This window comes from Ornithorhynchus anatinus, chromosome 12, assembly GCF_004115215.2.
Source record: "Ornithorhynchus anatinus isolate Pmale09 chromosome 12, mOrnAna1.pri.v4, whole genome shotgun sequence".
Taxonomy (NCBI): domain Eukaryota; kingdom Metazoa; phylum Chordata; class Mammalia; order Monotremata; family Ornithorhynchidae; genus Ornithorhynchus; species Ornithorhynchus anatinus.
The window spans coordinates 10,199,518-10,217,420 of record NC_041739.1 but is presented as its reverse complement, the minus strand read 5'-3'; the positions used below and the strand labels follow the sequence as shown (position 1 = coordinate 10,217,420).

Sequence of the window (17,903 nt, the reverse complement as noted above, 5' to 3'; positions counted from 1 at the left end):
CCACCGTGAGGGTTTTTTTTTTTTTACCTCCCTCTCCCATTCCCTTTCCACACCAAATCCCATCGCCTTTCCTCCCCATTTTCCTTCTGCCTAGGCTTTCTGCACAATAGCAGTTTCTACAAGATTTCAATGAATCACTATTCAATAGTAGAATTTACTGAGTGCTTACTCTGTTCAAAGTCCTGAACTAATCAGTGCTTCGGAGAGTACAAAGAGTAAATACTCTCCCAAGGAGCTTATAAGGCCAACCATGTCCACCTCAAGTTCATACTAGTTTACTATCACTCTGCTCTCTCCTCTGCCTGGTGACGTTATTTCTCCACCCTTATTAACTCTCAAGTGCATCTCCCTCAACAGTTTAACTCCCTCCTCAAACTGCATCCCCTGCCCCCTCCACCTCTTGCTCCTAATGACCCGACCACATACTTGAGAAATCTGAACCTACCAGACATTCTCTCCCTAAATTCTCTGCTCCCCTCCAGTCCCTCCCTCTTCCTACCCCTTCTTTGACTCCACCACCTTTCCCAGCACTACCTCGTGAGGAGATCTCCTGCCTCCTCTTGAAATCTAGCCCTCCACCTGTGCCTCTGACCCCATCCTTACGCTCTCTATCAAAACACTTGCTTCCTAGCCTCTTCCCTCCCTGACCACCATCTTCAACTGTTCACTCCCCAATGACTTCTTTCAAATATGCTGTCTCCTCTACCCTAATAAAAACCCCTCCCATGATCCCACGAGTCTCTCCAGTTCCCAGCCCACCTCTCTCCAAACTCCTTGAGAGAGCTGTCTACACCCACTGCCTTCACTTCCTCTCTTCCAATTCTCTCCTTGATCCCCTAGGATCTGAATTCCACCCCTTTCACTCTATGGAAACTGCCCTCTCAGGGCTCACCAATGATCTCCTTCTTGCCAGATCCTCCCGCCTCTAGCCCACCCTATTCCTCCTTGACTTCTCAGCAGCCTTCAACACTGTGGACTACCCATATCTTCTGGAATCATCATCCAACCTTGGCTTCACGGACACTATCCTCTCTCGGTTCTCCTCGCATCTCTCTGGCCGCTCATTCTCAGTCTTTTATGTGGGCTCCTCCTCTGTTTCTCACCCCCTAACTATGGGAGTCCATCAAGGATCAATTCTGGGTCTCCTATTTTCCACCTACACCCACTCCCTTGGAGAACTCATTCATCCCCATGGCTTCAACTGGTATCTCTAATACAGATGATTCCCAAATCTGTCACTAGACCTGATTTTCCCCTTCTCTGCAGTCTCGTATTTCTTTATGCCTTCAGGTCATCTTTATTTGGGTGCCCCGCCGACAGCTCCAACTTTACCCTTACAAAACAAAACTCCTCTTTCCACACAAACCCTGTCCTTCCCTTCACTTTCCCATCACTGTAGAGAGCACCGCCATCCTGTCTCACAAGCCCATAACTCTGGCATTATCCTCAACCCATTTCTCTCACTCAACCCACATATTCAATCTGGCACCAAATCCTGTTGGTTCTACCTTCATAACATTGCTAAAATGCACACTGTTCTCTCCAGCTAAACTGCTACCAAGTTGATCCAAGCACTTATCCTATCCCACCCTGACTATTGTAAGAGCACAAACTTGGGAGTCAGAAGACCTGGATTCTAATCCCACCTCTGCCACTAATCTGCTGGGTGACCTTGGGCAAGCCACTTAAACTCTCTGTGCTTCAGTCACCTCATCTGTAAAATGGGGATTAAGACTGTGAGGCCCACGAAGGACAACCTTATTACCTTGTACCTACCCCAGCACTTAGAACAGTGCTTGGCACAAAGTAAGCACTTAACAAATGCCGTGATTATTATTATTATTGTAAATCCCCTTACTGATCTCTCTGCCTCCTCTCCCCACTCCAGTTCATACTGTATTGAACTCTCCCAAGCACTTAGTAAAGTGGCCTGCACATAGTAAACACTCAATAAATACCATTGATGATGATCTGCTGCCTGGATCATATTTCTACAAAACTTTTCAGTCCATGTTTCCCCTCTCCTCAAGAACCTCCAGTGGTTGCCCACCCACCTCCACCTCAAACTGAAACTCCATACCATTGGCTTTAAAAACACTCAGTCACCATGCCCCCTCTTATGTTACCCTGCTCATTTCTCCTACAACCCAGCACTCTCACTTGACTTCTCTAAACGCTAACCTACTCGCTGTACCTCAATCTCATCTATCATGCTACCGACTTCTCACCCACATCCTGCCTCTGGCCTGGAACTCCCTCCTTCTTCCTATCTGACAGGCCACCAGTGTTCCCTCCTTCAAAGCCTTATTAAAATCATATCTGTTCCAAGAGGCCTTCTCTGATCAAGACTTCATTTCCCCTACTCCCTCTCCCTTCGGCATCACCCTTGCAAATGGATCTGAACCCATTAAGCAGTTGATGTTCACCGTACCCTCAATCCTACAGCACTTATGTACAAAAATATAATTAATTTTGAAACGTTTCCCATCTCTAGACAGTAAGTTCCTTGTGGGCAGGGAATGTGTCTACTAACACAGCTGCATTGTACTCTCCCAAGCACTTAGTACAGTGCTGTGCACACAGTAAACACTCAATAAATATGACTGACTCATTGATTACAAAGTGCTTGCAATCCAACATGGATTTACTATATCTCTGGAGAAGTTGCGGCCTAAGTTGAAGTGAAAAGTTTAAAAAAACAAACCCTGAAAGATCAAGGAAGGAATAAGGCAAAGGGATCCTTGGAGGATCTTTTATCAGTCAATCAATGAGTGGTGTTTACTGAGTGCTTACACTGTTTGTGGAGTACTATAATAAGCACTTGGGAGACTACAATATAACAGAGTTGGTAGACACATTCTCTGCCCACAAGGTGCTTATAGTCTAAAAGGAGAGACAGATGTTAGTATAAATAAAAAATTATGGATGCATCAAATATGCTGTAGGGCCAAAGGTGGGGTGAATAAAGGGTGCAAATTCAAGTGCAAGGACGATATAGAAGGAAGAGGAAATGAGGGTTTAGTTGGGGAAGGCCTCTTGGAGGAGATGCAATTTTTATAAGAAGGTGCTGATTTAAAGTTAATTTAAATTTTTAAATTTTAACCATCTGGCTAGATGTCATTTCATTTGTATGTTGGACTAGAAAATCACTCGGGGGTTACTAATGTGCTATCTCGTCTCAGTTTCTGGAAAGAGCTGGACAAAAATATTTTATTTGTTTAAAAGGAGCAAATCTTCAATTGTGATGATAATGATAACCTATTGAAAGATTATTTGCTTATAATAATAATAATAATGTTGGTATTTGTTCAGTGCTTACTATGTGCTAAGCACTGTTCTAAGCACTGGGGTAGATACAAGGGAATTAGGTTGCCCCACGTGGGGCTCACAGTCTTCATCCTCATTTTACAGATGAACTGAGGCCCAGAGAAGTGAAGTGACTTGCCTAAGGTCATAAAGCTGACAAGTGGCGGAGCCAGGATTAGAACCCATGATCTCTGACACCCAAGCCCGGGCTCTTTCCACTATTAGTCGTAGTTATGGCACTTACTGAGCAGCTACTGAGTAAAAGCACTGTACTACACTCTTGGGAAATAGAAGAACTGGCTGAACACTGGCTTTAATACTAAAATACGACGGAGGAAACATCAAAAATACTCTTTAATTGCTGCTTACTCTCACTTTGCGAACAGATAAAGAAACTGTGACAAAATTATGAAGCAACTGACAAATATCTTCTGAAGATTCATAAAGGCACTATCGTAAAATGCTTGTTTATAGCACAGAAATTTGATTGCTTTCCCTTTCATACCAAACACTCTCTCCATATTTGGCAGAATAAAATGGGTGATAAAGTCCACTTACCAAGTGTGTTAAATATGAATGTTAATAATAACATCCAGCTGACATGTGTACTTTAAAGAATGTAAAAACAAATACATTAAATGAATATGCAGTAATAATGAGATGTGAAAATATGACATTATAAAAGAGTTGGAAATTGACTGCATTACTATGTTCTCAAAAAGTGACATTATTTGACATATTCTGTGGGTAAAATCTGCTGACAGTTTCTTTGATATCAATCCTTCAAAACATGATTGCTTTAATTCGTTACATTATCTAATTCAAAATCTGAAGGAAACATTCATTTCAACTGACAGTCTCTGAAGAATACCGCTTCCTACACTTAGAGAGAAGCAGGGTGGCCTAGTGGAAAGAGCCTGGGCCTGGAAGTCAGAAGGACCTGGGTTCTAATTTCAGCTCTGCCACTTGTCTGTTGTGTGACCTTGGGGGAGTCACTTAAATTCTCTGTGCCTCAGTTACCTCATCTGCCAAATGGGGCCTGGTTGTGAACCCCATCTGGGAGAGGGACTGTGTTCAACCTAATGAACTTGTATCTACCCCAGCACTTAGAATGGTGCTTGATACATAGTAAGTGCTTAACAAATACTACAATTATTATTATTATTAAAACACCCATTTTCAGGAAACATTCACCAGGTAGGAAAGGGAAGTAGACTTGAAGATATATGGGCATATTCCTGATATCATCTGTGCAAAAACACAAATGATCCAGACCTCATCTGGATTCCCAGAGAAAATTTCAATGCTTGTGTCTCACTCAATGGCTGCTTCCAAATTGCAGAGAACAAATCAGTCTCCTCCTGAAGAGAGCCCACAGAGATATTGTTTTCCGGCCTCCAACGCACAGAGTGTGAAGGTAACTCTGTGCAACTGCCCTATGAATGGTAGGACAGGTTATCTTACTCTAAAGAAAAATTCTCCAACTGCCCCTAAGTTTGAAAACTTTTCCTTTCCAAATCCTTCTACTCATTCTTTAAACAAAGAAAGGTCAAAGTTGCATATGGTAATTACCAAATAAACAACCTATTCACCTTTTAATTTCACTGAACTTAATTATTTTTCCCCATTTCCCTGTTATGAGGGTTTCTATCCCTTTATGACTAACTTTGCGTGCAGCACTATATAGTTCTTTAGGAGTGTCCACTCTTGTAGCTAGTCCACACTGTCTTCCTATCCAATGCATTGAGCACATACAGCCATTTAATTTTAGGCCCACATTATTACACAGTTTATCTGCCTATCTTAATCCACAATACTTGACTTCTCCCCAGAACCTTAGTTATCAGTACTTTACAATAAGATGATTCTGTGTCTTTTACTTCTTCCCAGTTGGGAGAGTGGACATGTTTTATAACCCGCCCCACTATCTTTATGCTTTCCTTACTGGAAGTTTGCAACATTATGGTTTAAGGACTAGTAAGGCCATCTTATGTCCGTTTTGAATTTCTGGAGGCAGAGTGGCTGCTGAAATCAAGGGAGGGAGAAAACCCAAAGAGTGCATATATACCTAGATTTGTTCCTAATGTTCAGGACTTTATTTACAAAATCTTGGGCCTCCAGAATATGTGTGACTATAAAGCGAATACAGGACCTATACCCTTGGCTTCCCCCAGGTAAAGAAATGTGCTTATGGCAAGCCTGAAATCAATATCTGAAAAGCTTTTAAGTGTGTAGGGGATAACCATGGAACAATGCACTATAAAGCAGAGTGAGCTACTAAGGAATGTTCTGAGATACTGAATGTTTTCATACAGAATGCATTTTCAAGTATTGAAAAATTTTTCTCTAGAGTAAGATAACCTGTCCTACCATTCATAGGACAGTTGCACAGAGTTATCTTCACACTCTGTGTGTTGGAGGCCGCGAAAACCTTCATATAAAAGTTCAAGAAAAAAAGAAGTATTTGCTATATATTTTTGCCAAGATGTATTAATTATTTTAAAGGGAAATTACAGTTAACTACAAAAAGTCGTAACAAAGACATGCCTATACGTAAAAATAACTTACAAGCACATTTACCAACTTATTCCCAACAAAGCCCTTCATCCCTCTTTTAGATAATCGAGCCACTTGTTATTGAGGTTTGGACACCACTCTAAGTTGAGGTATTGGTATCCTCAACTAATTCAAATTATACACAAGACCTAACTGAGTTTCTGCCAACAAGGGGAAAACTAAATATAATTAAAACTTAGAAAACTGGAAAATTAACTTCTTGAAATATTTTTATATGCCAATCTTCCCCTAGAATTGAAGTATCGCATTTGTAACCTAAATCTTTTGTCCCCAGTTTGCTGTTTTTTTAACATACCTGGATCTTGCAACAGAGCACAGGCCCAGGAGTCAGAAGACCTAGGTTCCAATCCCATTTCTGCCATTTACCTGCTGCGTGGCCCTGGCAAATCACTTAACTTGTCTGTGCCTCCGTTTCTGCATCTGTAACATGAGGATCAAATACCTGCTCTCCCTCCTCTTAGACCGTCATCACAGTGTGGGAAATGAACAGTGTCTGACTGGCTTATATTGCTTAAAGTCCAGTGCTTAAGTACAGTGGTTGGCACTAGTAAGCATTTAAATATCATGATTATTATGATTACAATAACAAAAACAAATGGACAACAACTACATGATAACCCCAGAGAGTTACAGGAAGGAAAATAGCAGTACTTTATCACTCTCAAACTCACCTCTAACCAACATCTCCATGGAATAAAAGAAGCCTATTATTTTTCACATCTAAAATTGGGACAAGCAAGGAGTAGAGGTTCAGAACTCACTGCTGTTGTGCCAACAGGAGGAAACCAAGTGGCTGCTTTGGCTCAAGGAAGCTTTGTTCCATGACCTTTTGTTCTTCTGATAAGAAGACCAAACTGAGCCCACATGAAGGTACCAGTGAATGGTGGCAAATATACTGTTTATGAACAGATCCAAAAAGCATGAAAAATGATGGATATTTATGCTTCTAAGAATCATATCAGAGTCGATCAGGGGTCAAGAAGTAACTCCCCTTTTCTGAAAAATTGCTATTTTGGAGACAGATGGTTCTCTGCCTTTATTTGCTATCCTGTTAGCTTCTTTTGTTTCTTTCTAAAATTATTTGTAGGGTCTTGGGCCTTAGTGTAAGAGTCGCTTAAGCCACTTTCACAGAGAAGCCTTTTCTTCCTTAGCTGAGATTAATTTCTATTGCCTGGATTAGAAGAAATTCAGAACATTCTTCATATAATTAGTTTGCACACAAACATGGGTGGGCCTCTGGTTATATCACGCAAAGCAATGCCAAAGAAACCCTATGAATTATCTACCTCTTTGGATAGCTATTTCTCTTGAATCTGTTTGTGGTTTTATAGTTTAGATTCAGATATTAAGTGGCAATTCCAGCCTTAATCACTCTGCTCCATTGGTAGGGGAGAGGAAATCATGGCCTCCACCGATTCTGCATGTCAAAGGAAGTTTGTTTGCTCCATAAGCAAAACCAAAAGAGCAGCATTCTCGCAGCCATTGTGTCCTCTTTCCTTCCTTTCCTCATTTTCTTTAAGTAATTCACCAAAACAAGAAACCAAATGAAGAAGGAATCGGTCTTTCATATTTAAATTGAAATGATATCCCTTTGACTAATACGAACATATCTACACCAATAAATTTTAAATTTTTTTTTTTAAATTTAATTTATTTTTTTTTAAATGGCCACGGGACCAGTTCTCCTTACCATTCTGAACAGTCATTACTTCCAATATTTCTGTCTGAAATTGTAGTTCTGCTTCTCCAAGTACTTTCAGAACAGAATCCGTGGGACTTTTCCCCCAAATTCGCCTCTGGGGTTCACCCTCGTCTAACTTGATCACTGCTCCTACTGTGTGTTCTATAAAAAAAAAAAAGAAAACCATTTTTTAAAGATTTGGAAAAGCAAAATACCAACAACATTCAACTGGCAAGGTGGATTTTGAGTTTGAAACTTGGAAAATATTGAGGAAAAAAGTTTAAATGGTGATGCTGGATCCCGAAAAGTGATGAACAAACTGCTAGGGAATGAAATAATGGAAGTGGAGAGAGGGAAAGGGGGAAAGGACTCTAGACTGTAAGCTTGTTATGGGTTGGGAATGTGTCTGTTCTTACTGCTGTACTGTCCTCTCCCAAGTGCTTGGTAGGTGCCTGCACAGAGTAAGAGCTCAATAAATACCACTGATTGAATGTGAAAATAAAGACTCCCTCCTGCCTTATCCTCTGACAAAACAGAGGAATGTGAAAGAGCAGGAGTTCAAGTAGCTGCAGTATTTACTGAGCGGCTAAGTGCCCGGCACTGTGCAAAATGCTTGGGAAGTACAACAGGAGCCCAAGACATTTTCCACGCCCACAAGGAATTTACATTCTCATAGGGGCAGTTGCATTTTCTTCCACTGAATATTCTTTATAATCCGTATTTGTGAAGACTGACAAAACAGTTGCTTCTCTTAATGAGCTTCTCATCTCAACTAGCAAAATAGGCCTTTATACTGCAAAAAGTAAAGTCATTACAGAGAAAACTATAGCCTTATTCATTCTCAATAACAGAATTTAAGCATGAAGGTTTTTTTAGCATTTGTAAAAAAATAAGCATGAAATTTATTAACCTTAAAACAAAGCATATATTATTTTTACCAGTAATCCATCAGTGGTATTTATTAAGTGCTTACTGTATGCAGAGCACCGTACTAACAACTTGAGAGAGGACAATGCAACCAAGTTGGCAGACAAGATCCCTGCCCACAAGGAGCTTACAGTCTAGAGGGGGAGAAAAGCTAAAATAAATTAGGGGTATGTACACAAGTGCTCGGGGCTGAGGGTGGGGTGAATATCAAGTGCTTAAAGGTACAGGTCCAAGGGCATGGGCGACACAGAAGTTAGAAGTACTACGGGAAATGAGGGCTTAGTCGGGGGAGGCCTCCTGAAGTAATACAGTTTTAATAAGGCTTTGATGGCGGGGAGGTTGGTGGATTGGCATACATGAAGTGGGAGGGAGTTTCGGGGCAGAGGGAGGAAGTGGGTGAGGGGTCGGTGGTGAGATAGGCACGACAAGACAATTTACTTTTGAGGAGGTTGGCGTCAAGAGAAGCGAAGCAAGAGCGTGGCCTATTGGAAAGAGCAGGGGCCTGGGAATCAGAGGACCTGGGTTCTAATCCTGGTTCCGCCACTTGTCTGCTGTGTGACCTTGGACAGGTCACTTGAACTTCTCTGGGCTTCAGTTACCTCATTTGTAAAATGAGGATTAAGACCGTGAGCCCCATATAGGAGATGGACTGTATCCAATCTGATTATCTTGTATCGACCCGAGTGATTAGTACAGTGCTTGGCACATAGTAAGTGCCTGACAAATACCATAAAAACAAACAAAAAAAGTGCGAGAATTTGGGTGTGGTGTGACATCAGTGAGGTAAGGCAAGAGGAGGAGATTGATTGAGTACCTTAAAGCGGGTGGTAAGGAGTTCCTGTCTGATGTGGAATTGGATGGGCTACCATTGGAGGTTCTTGAGGAGTGGGGAGACATGGACAAACATTTTTCAGAAAAGTGATCTGGGCAGCAGAGTGAAGAAAGCACTGGAGTGGGGAGAGACGGGAGAGAGGGAGGTCAGTGAGGAGGCTGATGCAGTAGTCAAGGCAGGAAATGATAAGTGCTTGGATCAACGGAGTAGCAGTTTTCATGGAAAGGAAAGGGCGGATTTAAGCAATGTTGTGAATGGAGAACCGACAATTTGGTGAGACTATGTGGGTTGAAAGGGGGGATGAGTTGAGGATAATGCCATACTACAAACTTGTGAGACAGGAAGGATAGTACTGTTGTATACAGGGATGGGAAAGACAAGGCGGGCAGGGGGAATGATGAGTCTTGTTTGGGACAAGTTATATTTGGGGTGTTTAAAAGCGGAACTGTCAATATTCTGAATGATTCAATGATCGAACTGCATTTTCCTATTACTACTGTCCACGGAAAAAGGTGGAGATGAGAATACAGAAGTAACTTGGTATTTCCCATAGAGTAGCAAAAGACCACATGCCCTTGCAAGGAGGAGGAAGGAAGCCCTCCCCACCAAATCACAGAGACTCCTTTCCCACCGAAGAAGCAGTGGCAGTACAAATTTTACCGAAATTAACATGAAAAGAAAAAATGACCCAGTAAATAGGGGTATCTGACTAGTAATGCTGTGTACTAAAACCACAAGTCTATAAATGATAATAATAATAATGTTGGTATTTAAGCGCTTACTACGTGCAGAGATCGGTTCTAAGCGCTGGGGTAGATTTACAGGGTAATCAGGTTGTCCCACGTGAGGCTCGCAGTCTTCACCCCCATTTTACAGATGAGGGAACTGAGGCACAGAGATGTGAAGTGACTTGCCCACAGTCACACAGCTGAGAAGGGGCAGCGTTGGTTTAGTAATGGGTGCGTTGCAAAAGTCTTACATCGGGGACTTACGTACTAATACTAAATTGTTCAGTATGTTCAGTAGTAATGCAGTACTTACCACCACAAAATGATACAGTTATTTCCATTTAAAGTCACTAGTCAAAGGGCTAATCTTAGAGATGGTTTGCTTACAGTTTCCCCACCTACAGACTGACCCACCTTCTACTTTTTGGGAAGAAACTGTTGTTATTTACTTTAGGGCATTGAGTCTTTGTCCGTTGCTAGAAAGAACTTGGTGAGGTTGTCTAAAAAAATAACCTTTTTCGCATTAAGTCAGTCATTCTCAATTTTCATGACAACCTCCTGGGGCTGTGTGTGTGTGCTGGGGGGAGCGGCGGGGAGGCTTTCTGATTTTTCAATGTTTCCTGTAGCAGCTATTTCTGATACCAGCTTAATGAAATGAAGTACAAAATGTTGCCAACTCCTTGTGGGCTGGCAGTGTGTCTACCAACTCTGCTGCATTATACTCTCCCAAACACTTAGTACTGTGCTCTGCTCACAGTAAGAAGTCAATATACTGACTAATTAGTGATATATTTCAAAAATTTGCTCTGTAAACAATGTACACTTTGTGTTATGAACACCTGCAATATAAAATACACAATCTAAACAAATGAAAGTAAACTCTTAAAAGAGAAATATTTATAATCTTAATTCGTCACTCAGTAATTTGCTGGTGGATTTCTTTTGGTTAATACAACAACCAGTTTCTACCAGAATATTACGGGAAATTTATGGTATTCTTTTGTATCACTACAAAAGGAAAAAAAAAAGTCAAACCGATTTAAAACGGTAACTGTATATGGTATATATGCATTTATTTTAATTCCATTATATTTTCCAAGAAGAAAAAACTGACAAGTAGCTATAATTCAGTATTCTTCTTAATCTTAGCAACTGGAATCTATCGTACAAAAACCCTTCATTAGCTCCTACTGGGGTTACTTTGTATTAAATTGAAAGATTCCAGAAGACTGGAAGTAAATCAGCTTTAAGATGACACACTAAAATTCTGATACTTACTCTCACTTGCACAGAAGGACTCATCCATCGTTAACTGTGCTAGAGGAACTACCAGCTGAGCCCCTGCTTCCCATTTTTTACGATCTGTTAAAACAGATTTTTCTTCTTCCTCTTCATGATTCTTAATATCATTGTCCAAAGCTATTTCACAAATGTCAAATTGCTCCTTTTTCCTTTTATCATTTTCCTGAGCTTTAAGGTTTTGATTTAACCTGCGTAGTATTTCTCGTTTACTCTGAAAGAGTTAGAGATTTAAAAATATGAATATGAACCAGGATAAAATATCAATAGAAAAACTAATTCAAATTTTACTCACTTGAAGAGCAATATCTGGTTTTTTCATTTCCTCCGAGATTCCCTGGGCATCCTTTAAAACCAGAAAATTAAGAAATTAGAATGTTTTTAGAAATCTATTTTGTTATTCTAGTCTATGACTTTATTCTGAAACCCATGCTAATATTTTTATTACTGTAAAATTGCTTTGTCACATTCAAGTTCATTAGCATAAAAGTGGTCAATTTCCAATTATCCATGGCTCGATTATTCAATTTTTAAGTTTCTTTGCAAAGTCCCTCCTCTTGCAACACACTACTTTCTTGTGGACATTTTAGTGTTGTTGACCATCTCCACCAGAACGGACAAGGGAAAGGAAGAGATTCATTTTGAATGAGTCAATTTTGTCTCTCATAGACAAATGTGGACAATATTGAGGGAGGAACGAGACGGAAGATGCTGTTTAAATAAAGTTATTTACATTATCTGTAGCATTCCTTTATAACCGGGCTATGTAACTGCGTAAAATTAAGGGTTGGTTACATAGGTTTATTTTTCTCAACGTAAAGAGAATCTGGAAATGAATCGGAACCAATGTACACTAATAAATGACAACAATCCTAAGGTTGATTAGCCTCATCGCAGCATTTTGAGCCACACAGAATTTTGAAGCAAGGTTATATGGGAAATAAATCAGTACTTAAAGAAAGAAACGAAGGCCAGCAGTTCTAGAATCAGGCTAATAGGTGATAGTATTCAAAGCAGTAAGAGCAACAGAAACATGAACTGAAAGGAGTAAAAGTTTCAGTGCTCATCTTTGGTTTCGTGCCACCTGGAAAAATGGTCGTATGGTAGCATGACGTGGCAGCTTACTGAAACATTTGAAAGAGGCAAGGGACACATTTTCCCCCTAAAAGAAACCAGGAATGATTAGTCACCACCACTAGAGAGACTGACTGGTGGACGACCTGGAAGTCTGGGCACCATACAGGACACCACAAAGGAGTGACAGTAATGGAAGAGTTACAAGGTCTTTGTCATAAACTAAAAAGGAAGGAATTAGGGAGAAGTGCATATAACCAGAAAAAGAATGTTAGCTCTGGAAGATCATGAAATTTTGTGGGGATCAATCAAAGGTATTTATTGAGTGCTTACTGGGTGTAGACCACCGTATTAAGTGCTTGGGGGAGTACAACAGAACAAGAGTTGGTGGAGCAGTTCCCTGCCCACGAGTCTAAAAGGGATGATGGGATGAGTTGGGGTCCAACCCAATTTGCTCATATCCACTCCAGCGCTTAGCACAGTGCCTGGCACACAGTAAGCACTTAATAAATACTGTAATTGCTTTTATTATTACCTACTCCAAACCACGGCAGAAGAATCCCGGCCCCGAAAAGCTGAAGCTCTATAATTATCACTACTTTTAGAAGGTTGGGAAGGACGTGGCCGTTTCTCACTAAGCAGCATTCAGAGGAAGCAATGAGAGCGTGGCTTAGTGGAAAGAGCCCAGGCTTGAGAGTCAGAAGCCGTGAGTTCTAATCCCTGCTCTACTTGTCAGTTGTGTGACTTTGGGCAAGTTGCTTAACTTCTCTGTGCCTCAGTTACCCCATGTGCAAAATGGGGATTAAGACTGTGAGCTCCATGTGGGACAAACTGGTAACCTTGAATCTATCCCAGAGCTTAGAATAGTGCTTGGCACATAGTAAGAGCTTAACAAGTACCTTCATTATTATTATTATTATTATAATTCTAAGACTATCACCTCTAAACCTCGTTTGACATATCTGACTGTTGAGTCTGTCAATCGATAGTATTCCTTGAGCACTTCTTCTGTGCTGAGCATTATACTCAGCAGTAGGGAAAATAAAAAAGAAATACAAAAGAATTACTTACTGTCTGGTGAATTTTTTTTTTATAGTTGACTGGATTATGTATGTATGGCTTCCCCCACTTGAATGGTGAGCCAGGGACTGTCAATTAATTTTTGCTTAATTACTCTATAGATTTTAGCATAACATTTTGCATATTTTAAGTGCTTAATATATTAGTGATAAGGCTGTAAAGAAAGCTACCAGTGGTTTTATGGCTGCAGTACAGTCTTTCTGGCTACTCTTTCTATGTAACATCTTTCAGCTATCCTGGAACCTAACTGAGGAGCACTGGTAAAAGCGAACAGGCCGAGCTCAATTAATTATAGCACTGGTTAAGAATTCATGTGCTAAGAATTAGCCGAATGCTGGGACAGAATCAGCATGACCTTATTGAATGCAGTCCCTGGCCAACACAGGGACCACAGTCTAAGAGGTAGGGAGAGTAGGTATATTATTGCCATTTTACAGATAAGGAAACTGAGGCCCAGAGAGATTAAGTGCCATGTAAAGTCACAATAGACTGTGCTCCATCTACTTATGTAATGTTGGTATTTGTTAAGTGCTTACTATGTGCAGGGCACTGTTCTAAGCGCTGGGGTAGGTAGAGGGTAATCAGGTTGTCCCACGTGAGGTTCACAGTTAATCCCTATTTTACAGATGAGGGAACTGAGGCACAGAGAAGTGAAGTGACTTGCCCACAGTCACAGAGCTGACAAGGGGCAGAGCCAGGATTCGAACCCATGACTCTGACTCCCAAGCCTGGGCTCTTTCCATTGAGCTACACTGCTTATATCAACTCCAGCACTCAGACCAGGGCTCGGCACACAGTGCTTAAATACGACAATTATGATCATATTATCAGTGGCAGAGCGGGACTCCTGGCTCTCAGGTTCTATGCTCTTTCTGCTCTGCTATGCTTCTTCAACCTAAAATAAACAGAAGCAACACTCATCGGGGTGGGAAAATTTTGGCTCCTAGGCATAGGTTTGAGGAGGAAGGGATATTCATATATACTGATAATAAAAATAATTGGGGTATTTGTTAAGCACTTACTATGTGCTAGGCACTATACTAAGCTCTGGGTACATACAAAGCTGGACACAGTCCCTGTCCCACAAAGGGCTCACAGTCTTCATCCCCATTTTCCAGATTAAGTAACTGAAACCCAGAGAAGTGAAGCGACTTACCCAAGGTCACACAGCAGACAAGTGGCCGAGCTGGGATTGGAACCCAGGTTCTTCTCTTACTTCCAGGCCTGTGCTCTATCCGCTAGGCCACATCCTTTTACCCTATCGAATTGAGACTTTTGCCTTGAAAATTGTGTAGGCCTCCGTTATCTCTAAACTAGAGAATTCCATTATGCTTCAGAATGCTGAAGCCTTTTTACTTGCAAGTGCTGCTTAGTAAAAAGTCTATTATGCCTATTATTTGACCTATAAACCTTTTCAAAGGGCTAATACCTGGTATCTTTGAGATCACTTTCAAGGCAGCCAAAATAGTGTGAAGCCCTTCTACTTAGAAATAGTCCTTCCGCTCAGGAAATAAGGAAAATGTCCATGATGGGTGGGGTCTTAGGGAGAACCCTGACCCTACCTAGGGTCAGAAAACAGCACTCCTTCAGTCCTCCTTTTGTACTATGACACAACTGGGCTGGATTAACAGTGGGGAAGAGAGAAGAGGGCTTGTACCGTATTGTAATGTGTACCACATTCCCAAATACAAATTTTAGGCCTACTCTTCCCCTCTTCAAAACCCTACTTAAAGCTCACCTCCTCCAAGAGGCCTTCCCAGACTGAGCTCCCCCTTTTCCCTCTGCTCCCTCTCTACCCCCACTTCACCTCTCCTCAGTTAAGCCCTCTTTTCCCCTCTTTCCCTCTGCTCCTCCCTCCCCATCTCCCTTCCCCTCCCCTCAGCACTGTACTTGTCCGCTCAACTGTATATATTTTCATTACCCTATTAATTTTGTTAATGAGATGTGCATCACCTTGATTCTATCTATTTGCTATTGTTTTAATGAGATGTTCATCCCCTTGATTCTATTTATTGCCATTGTTTTCGTCTGTCTCCCCCGATTAGGCTGTAAGCCCGTCAAAGGGCAGGGACTGTCTCTATCTGTTACCGATTCGTACATTCCAAGAGCTTAGTACAGTGCTCTGCACATAGTAAGCGCTCAATAAATACTATTGAATGAATGAATGATAATTTTGTTATATCATATTCTCCCCAGGGCTAAGTACGGTGTGCTGAACATAGTGTGTGCTCAATTAATACAATGGATTACAGCATGATAAAACAACAGAGTCCAAGTCTACTGATGGGTGAGACAAAGTTCATCTGTTACACACAATTTGGTCCAAATTAATCTCACTTTGGTATTTCAATGTCTTCATGAAATGGATCTTAATGAGTATCAGTATCAATCTGTCCATCAGTCAGTGGTATTTACTGAGTGCTTACTGTGTGTAGACCACTGTACTAAGTGCTTGTGAGAGTGCAATGCAACAGAGTAGACAAGTTCTCTGTCCGCAAGAAGCTACGAATAAATGAATCAGACCACCAAGCACAGAAATACACGGACATTTTAGCCCCCCAAAATCTAAAAGTCATACACCGCCACCAAAGATATTTTCTACGGGCCATTATTATAAAGAAAAATGGGTCTTTCGTCTGTGAAAGAGTCATCAAACATCACACATTAACATTAGCTTTAGATCAACATCTTTTTCTCGAACTGCTATAAGGTGATTTCTCTTCCATCCTACCTTGGTACCACTGATATTTCCGAATACATACCGCACCCACTTCTTTCAAAGCCGAAGTTATGGACAGAACAGGGACACTGGGCTTCAGTGGCAACTGCTGCCTGGAAGGAGAGCCATCTGCTTCTTGCTGCCCCTGGGAAAGACCAGACTCCACTGGTGCCACATTGCTGGGAATCTTTGCTTCCTTCGCTACCAACTGAACGACAGCATCACAGTCCATTAGCCCTCAGAGCCGCCAGAAAAAGCATATCAGACGCAGCACATGTAACAGACAGTTTTAGGGTGCAGATTTTCACTACTACACCAGAAAATGACAGAGTCCAGCAACTGTGGTCTCCATCCCATCTTAGTTAGGCTACCAGCCTCTGTTCAGGCACCGGTAACGCGCTTCCAAGTTGGAGCCGTAACTTTAGGGTTTCGTATGAAGCCTGCCGATTCCCACTTGCTCCAAACACTCTCTCCTTTCTGGCTTCTGCTCAAGCTGTAGAAAGACCCCTTTGATCACGAACACTTTGAGGGGGACCAGGGACCACGTCTAATTTTCACCCACATATTTTTCCCACCTCCTGGCATGATGTTTTGCACACAATAATGGGCTCTAATCCTGGTTCTGCCACTTTACCTGGTGTGTGACCTTGGGCAAGTCACTAAACTTCTCTGTGCCTCTGCTATCTCATCTGTAAAATGGGGATTAAGACTGTGAGCTTCAGGTGGGACACGGTTTGTGTAAAACCTGATAAGCTTGAATCTGCCCCTGCGCTTAGTAGTACAGGTGTATAATACATATTAATAAGCCAGGTGCATAATATATATTATTACTACTACCATGAAAGGTCCAGGATTCAGAAGCATCAGCTCGAACTTGGAAGTGCGAGAATCAGTAGCACTTATGACTACATCTCACCCTCAGAGTCTGGCAGATGTCCCTGTGACTTTCTCTGGACTACCCCAGAACTCACCATGCCTACAGAAAAGCCATCCTGATTCTTTCTCTCGAGCATAACAAATACCTGATATTTAAAAATATTCAAAATATTTTTTTAAAAATACCATAACTGGATGAGGGCAGGGGTCCATCCACCCCGATATTCAGTCGTCCGACAGTGGCAATAGGTTGCTTGGAGGATGAGTGAGATGATGGCCTTCCTGGTCACCCAAGCTAATAATCAGGGCTGATCAGTTTTTCTGGGCTTACTTTGCCAGGAAAAGCAAATTTCTACTAATGCCAGCCACGTCAGCAGACCTGATTTGTCTAACAGTGCAAACTACTGAAGTTTACCGAACTGCTACAAAGTAAGAGTAGTGTTGCATTTTTATTCTATTGCACACTTAGAACACTATTAGCACTTCATAAATATTCAGTAATAAATAGGAGATGTTTGGGAGACTATTCTTTGCATGACAAGTACAAACATGATATTAGCAGTACACCCAGTTCTCTGGGTGCTGAAGGTTTCATTTTTGCAGACCCCTACTTTAAAGAGAACTGGCTCTATAGCACTTTTCTGATACTGGGCACATGTGTACTTTTTTACACAATCACTGAATGGTAAGTAATGAGTTCTTACTATACACAGAGTACAGTACGAAGTGCTTGATAGTATACAATGAAGTAGACATGATCCTGGCCTTATGGAGTTTACTACTTAGAGATGGAGACAGATTTTA

The 17,903-nt window shown here is 41.3% G+C and overlaps 1 protein-coding gene across 8 annotated transcripts in view; it reads right to left on the bottom strand.

Moving 5' to 3' along the window:
• NEK1 (NIMA related kinase 1) overlaps window positions 1-17,903 on the bottom strand; it is a 107,342-nt gene that overhangs the window by 31,388 nt on the left and 58,051 nt on the right. For 7 of the 8 annotated variants that reach the window (XM_029076499.2, XM_029076505.2, XM_029076503.2 and 4 more), the window contains 4 exons: window positions 16,267-16,431; window positions 11,646-11,696; window positions 11,330-11,564; window positions 7,574-7,726 (listed from right to left, as the gene is read on the bottom strand). In XM_029076499.2, the coding sequence (XP_028932332.1) occupies window positions 7,574-7,726; window positions 11,330-11,564; window positions 11,646-11,696; window positions 16,267-16,431 (604 nt within the window). The remainder of the gene's footprint in view (window positions 1-7,573; window positions 7,727-11,329; window positions 11,565-11,645; window positions 11,697-16,266; window positions 16,432-17,903) is intronic. The other variant, XM_039913751.1, reaches the window with a different exon arrangement.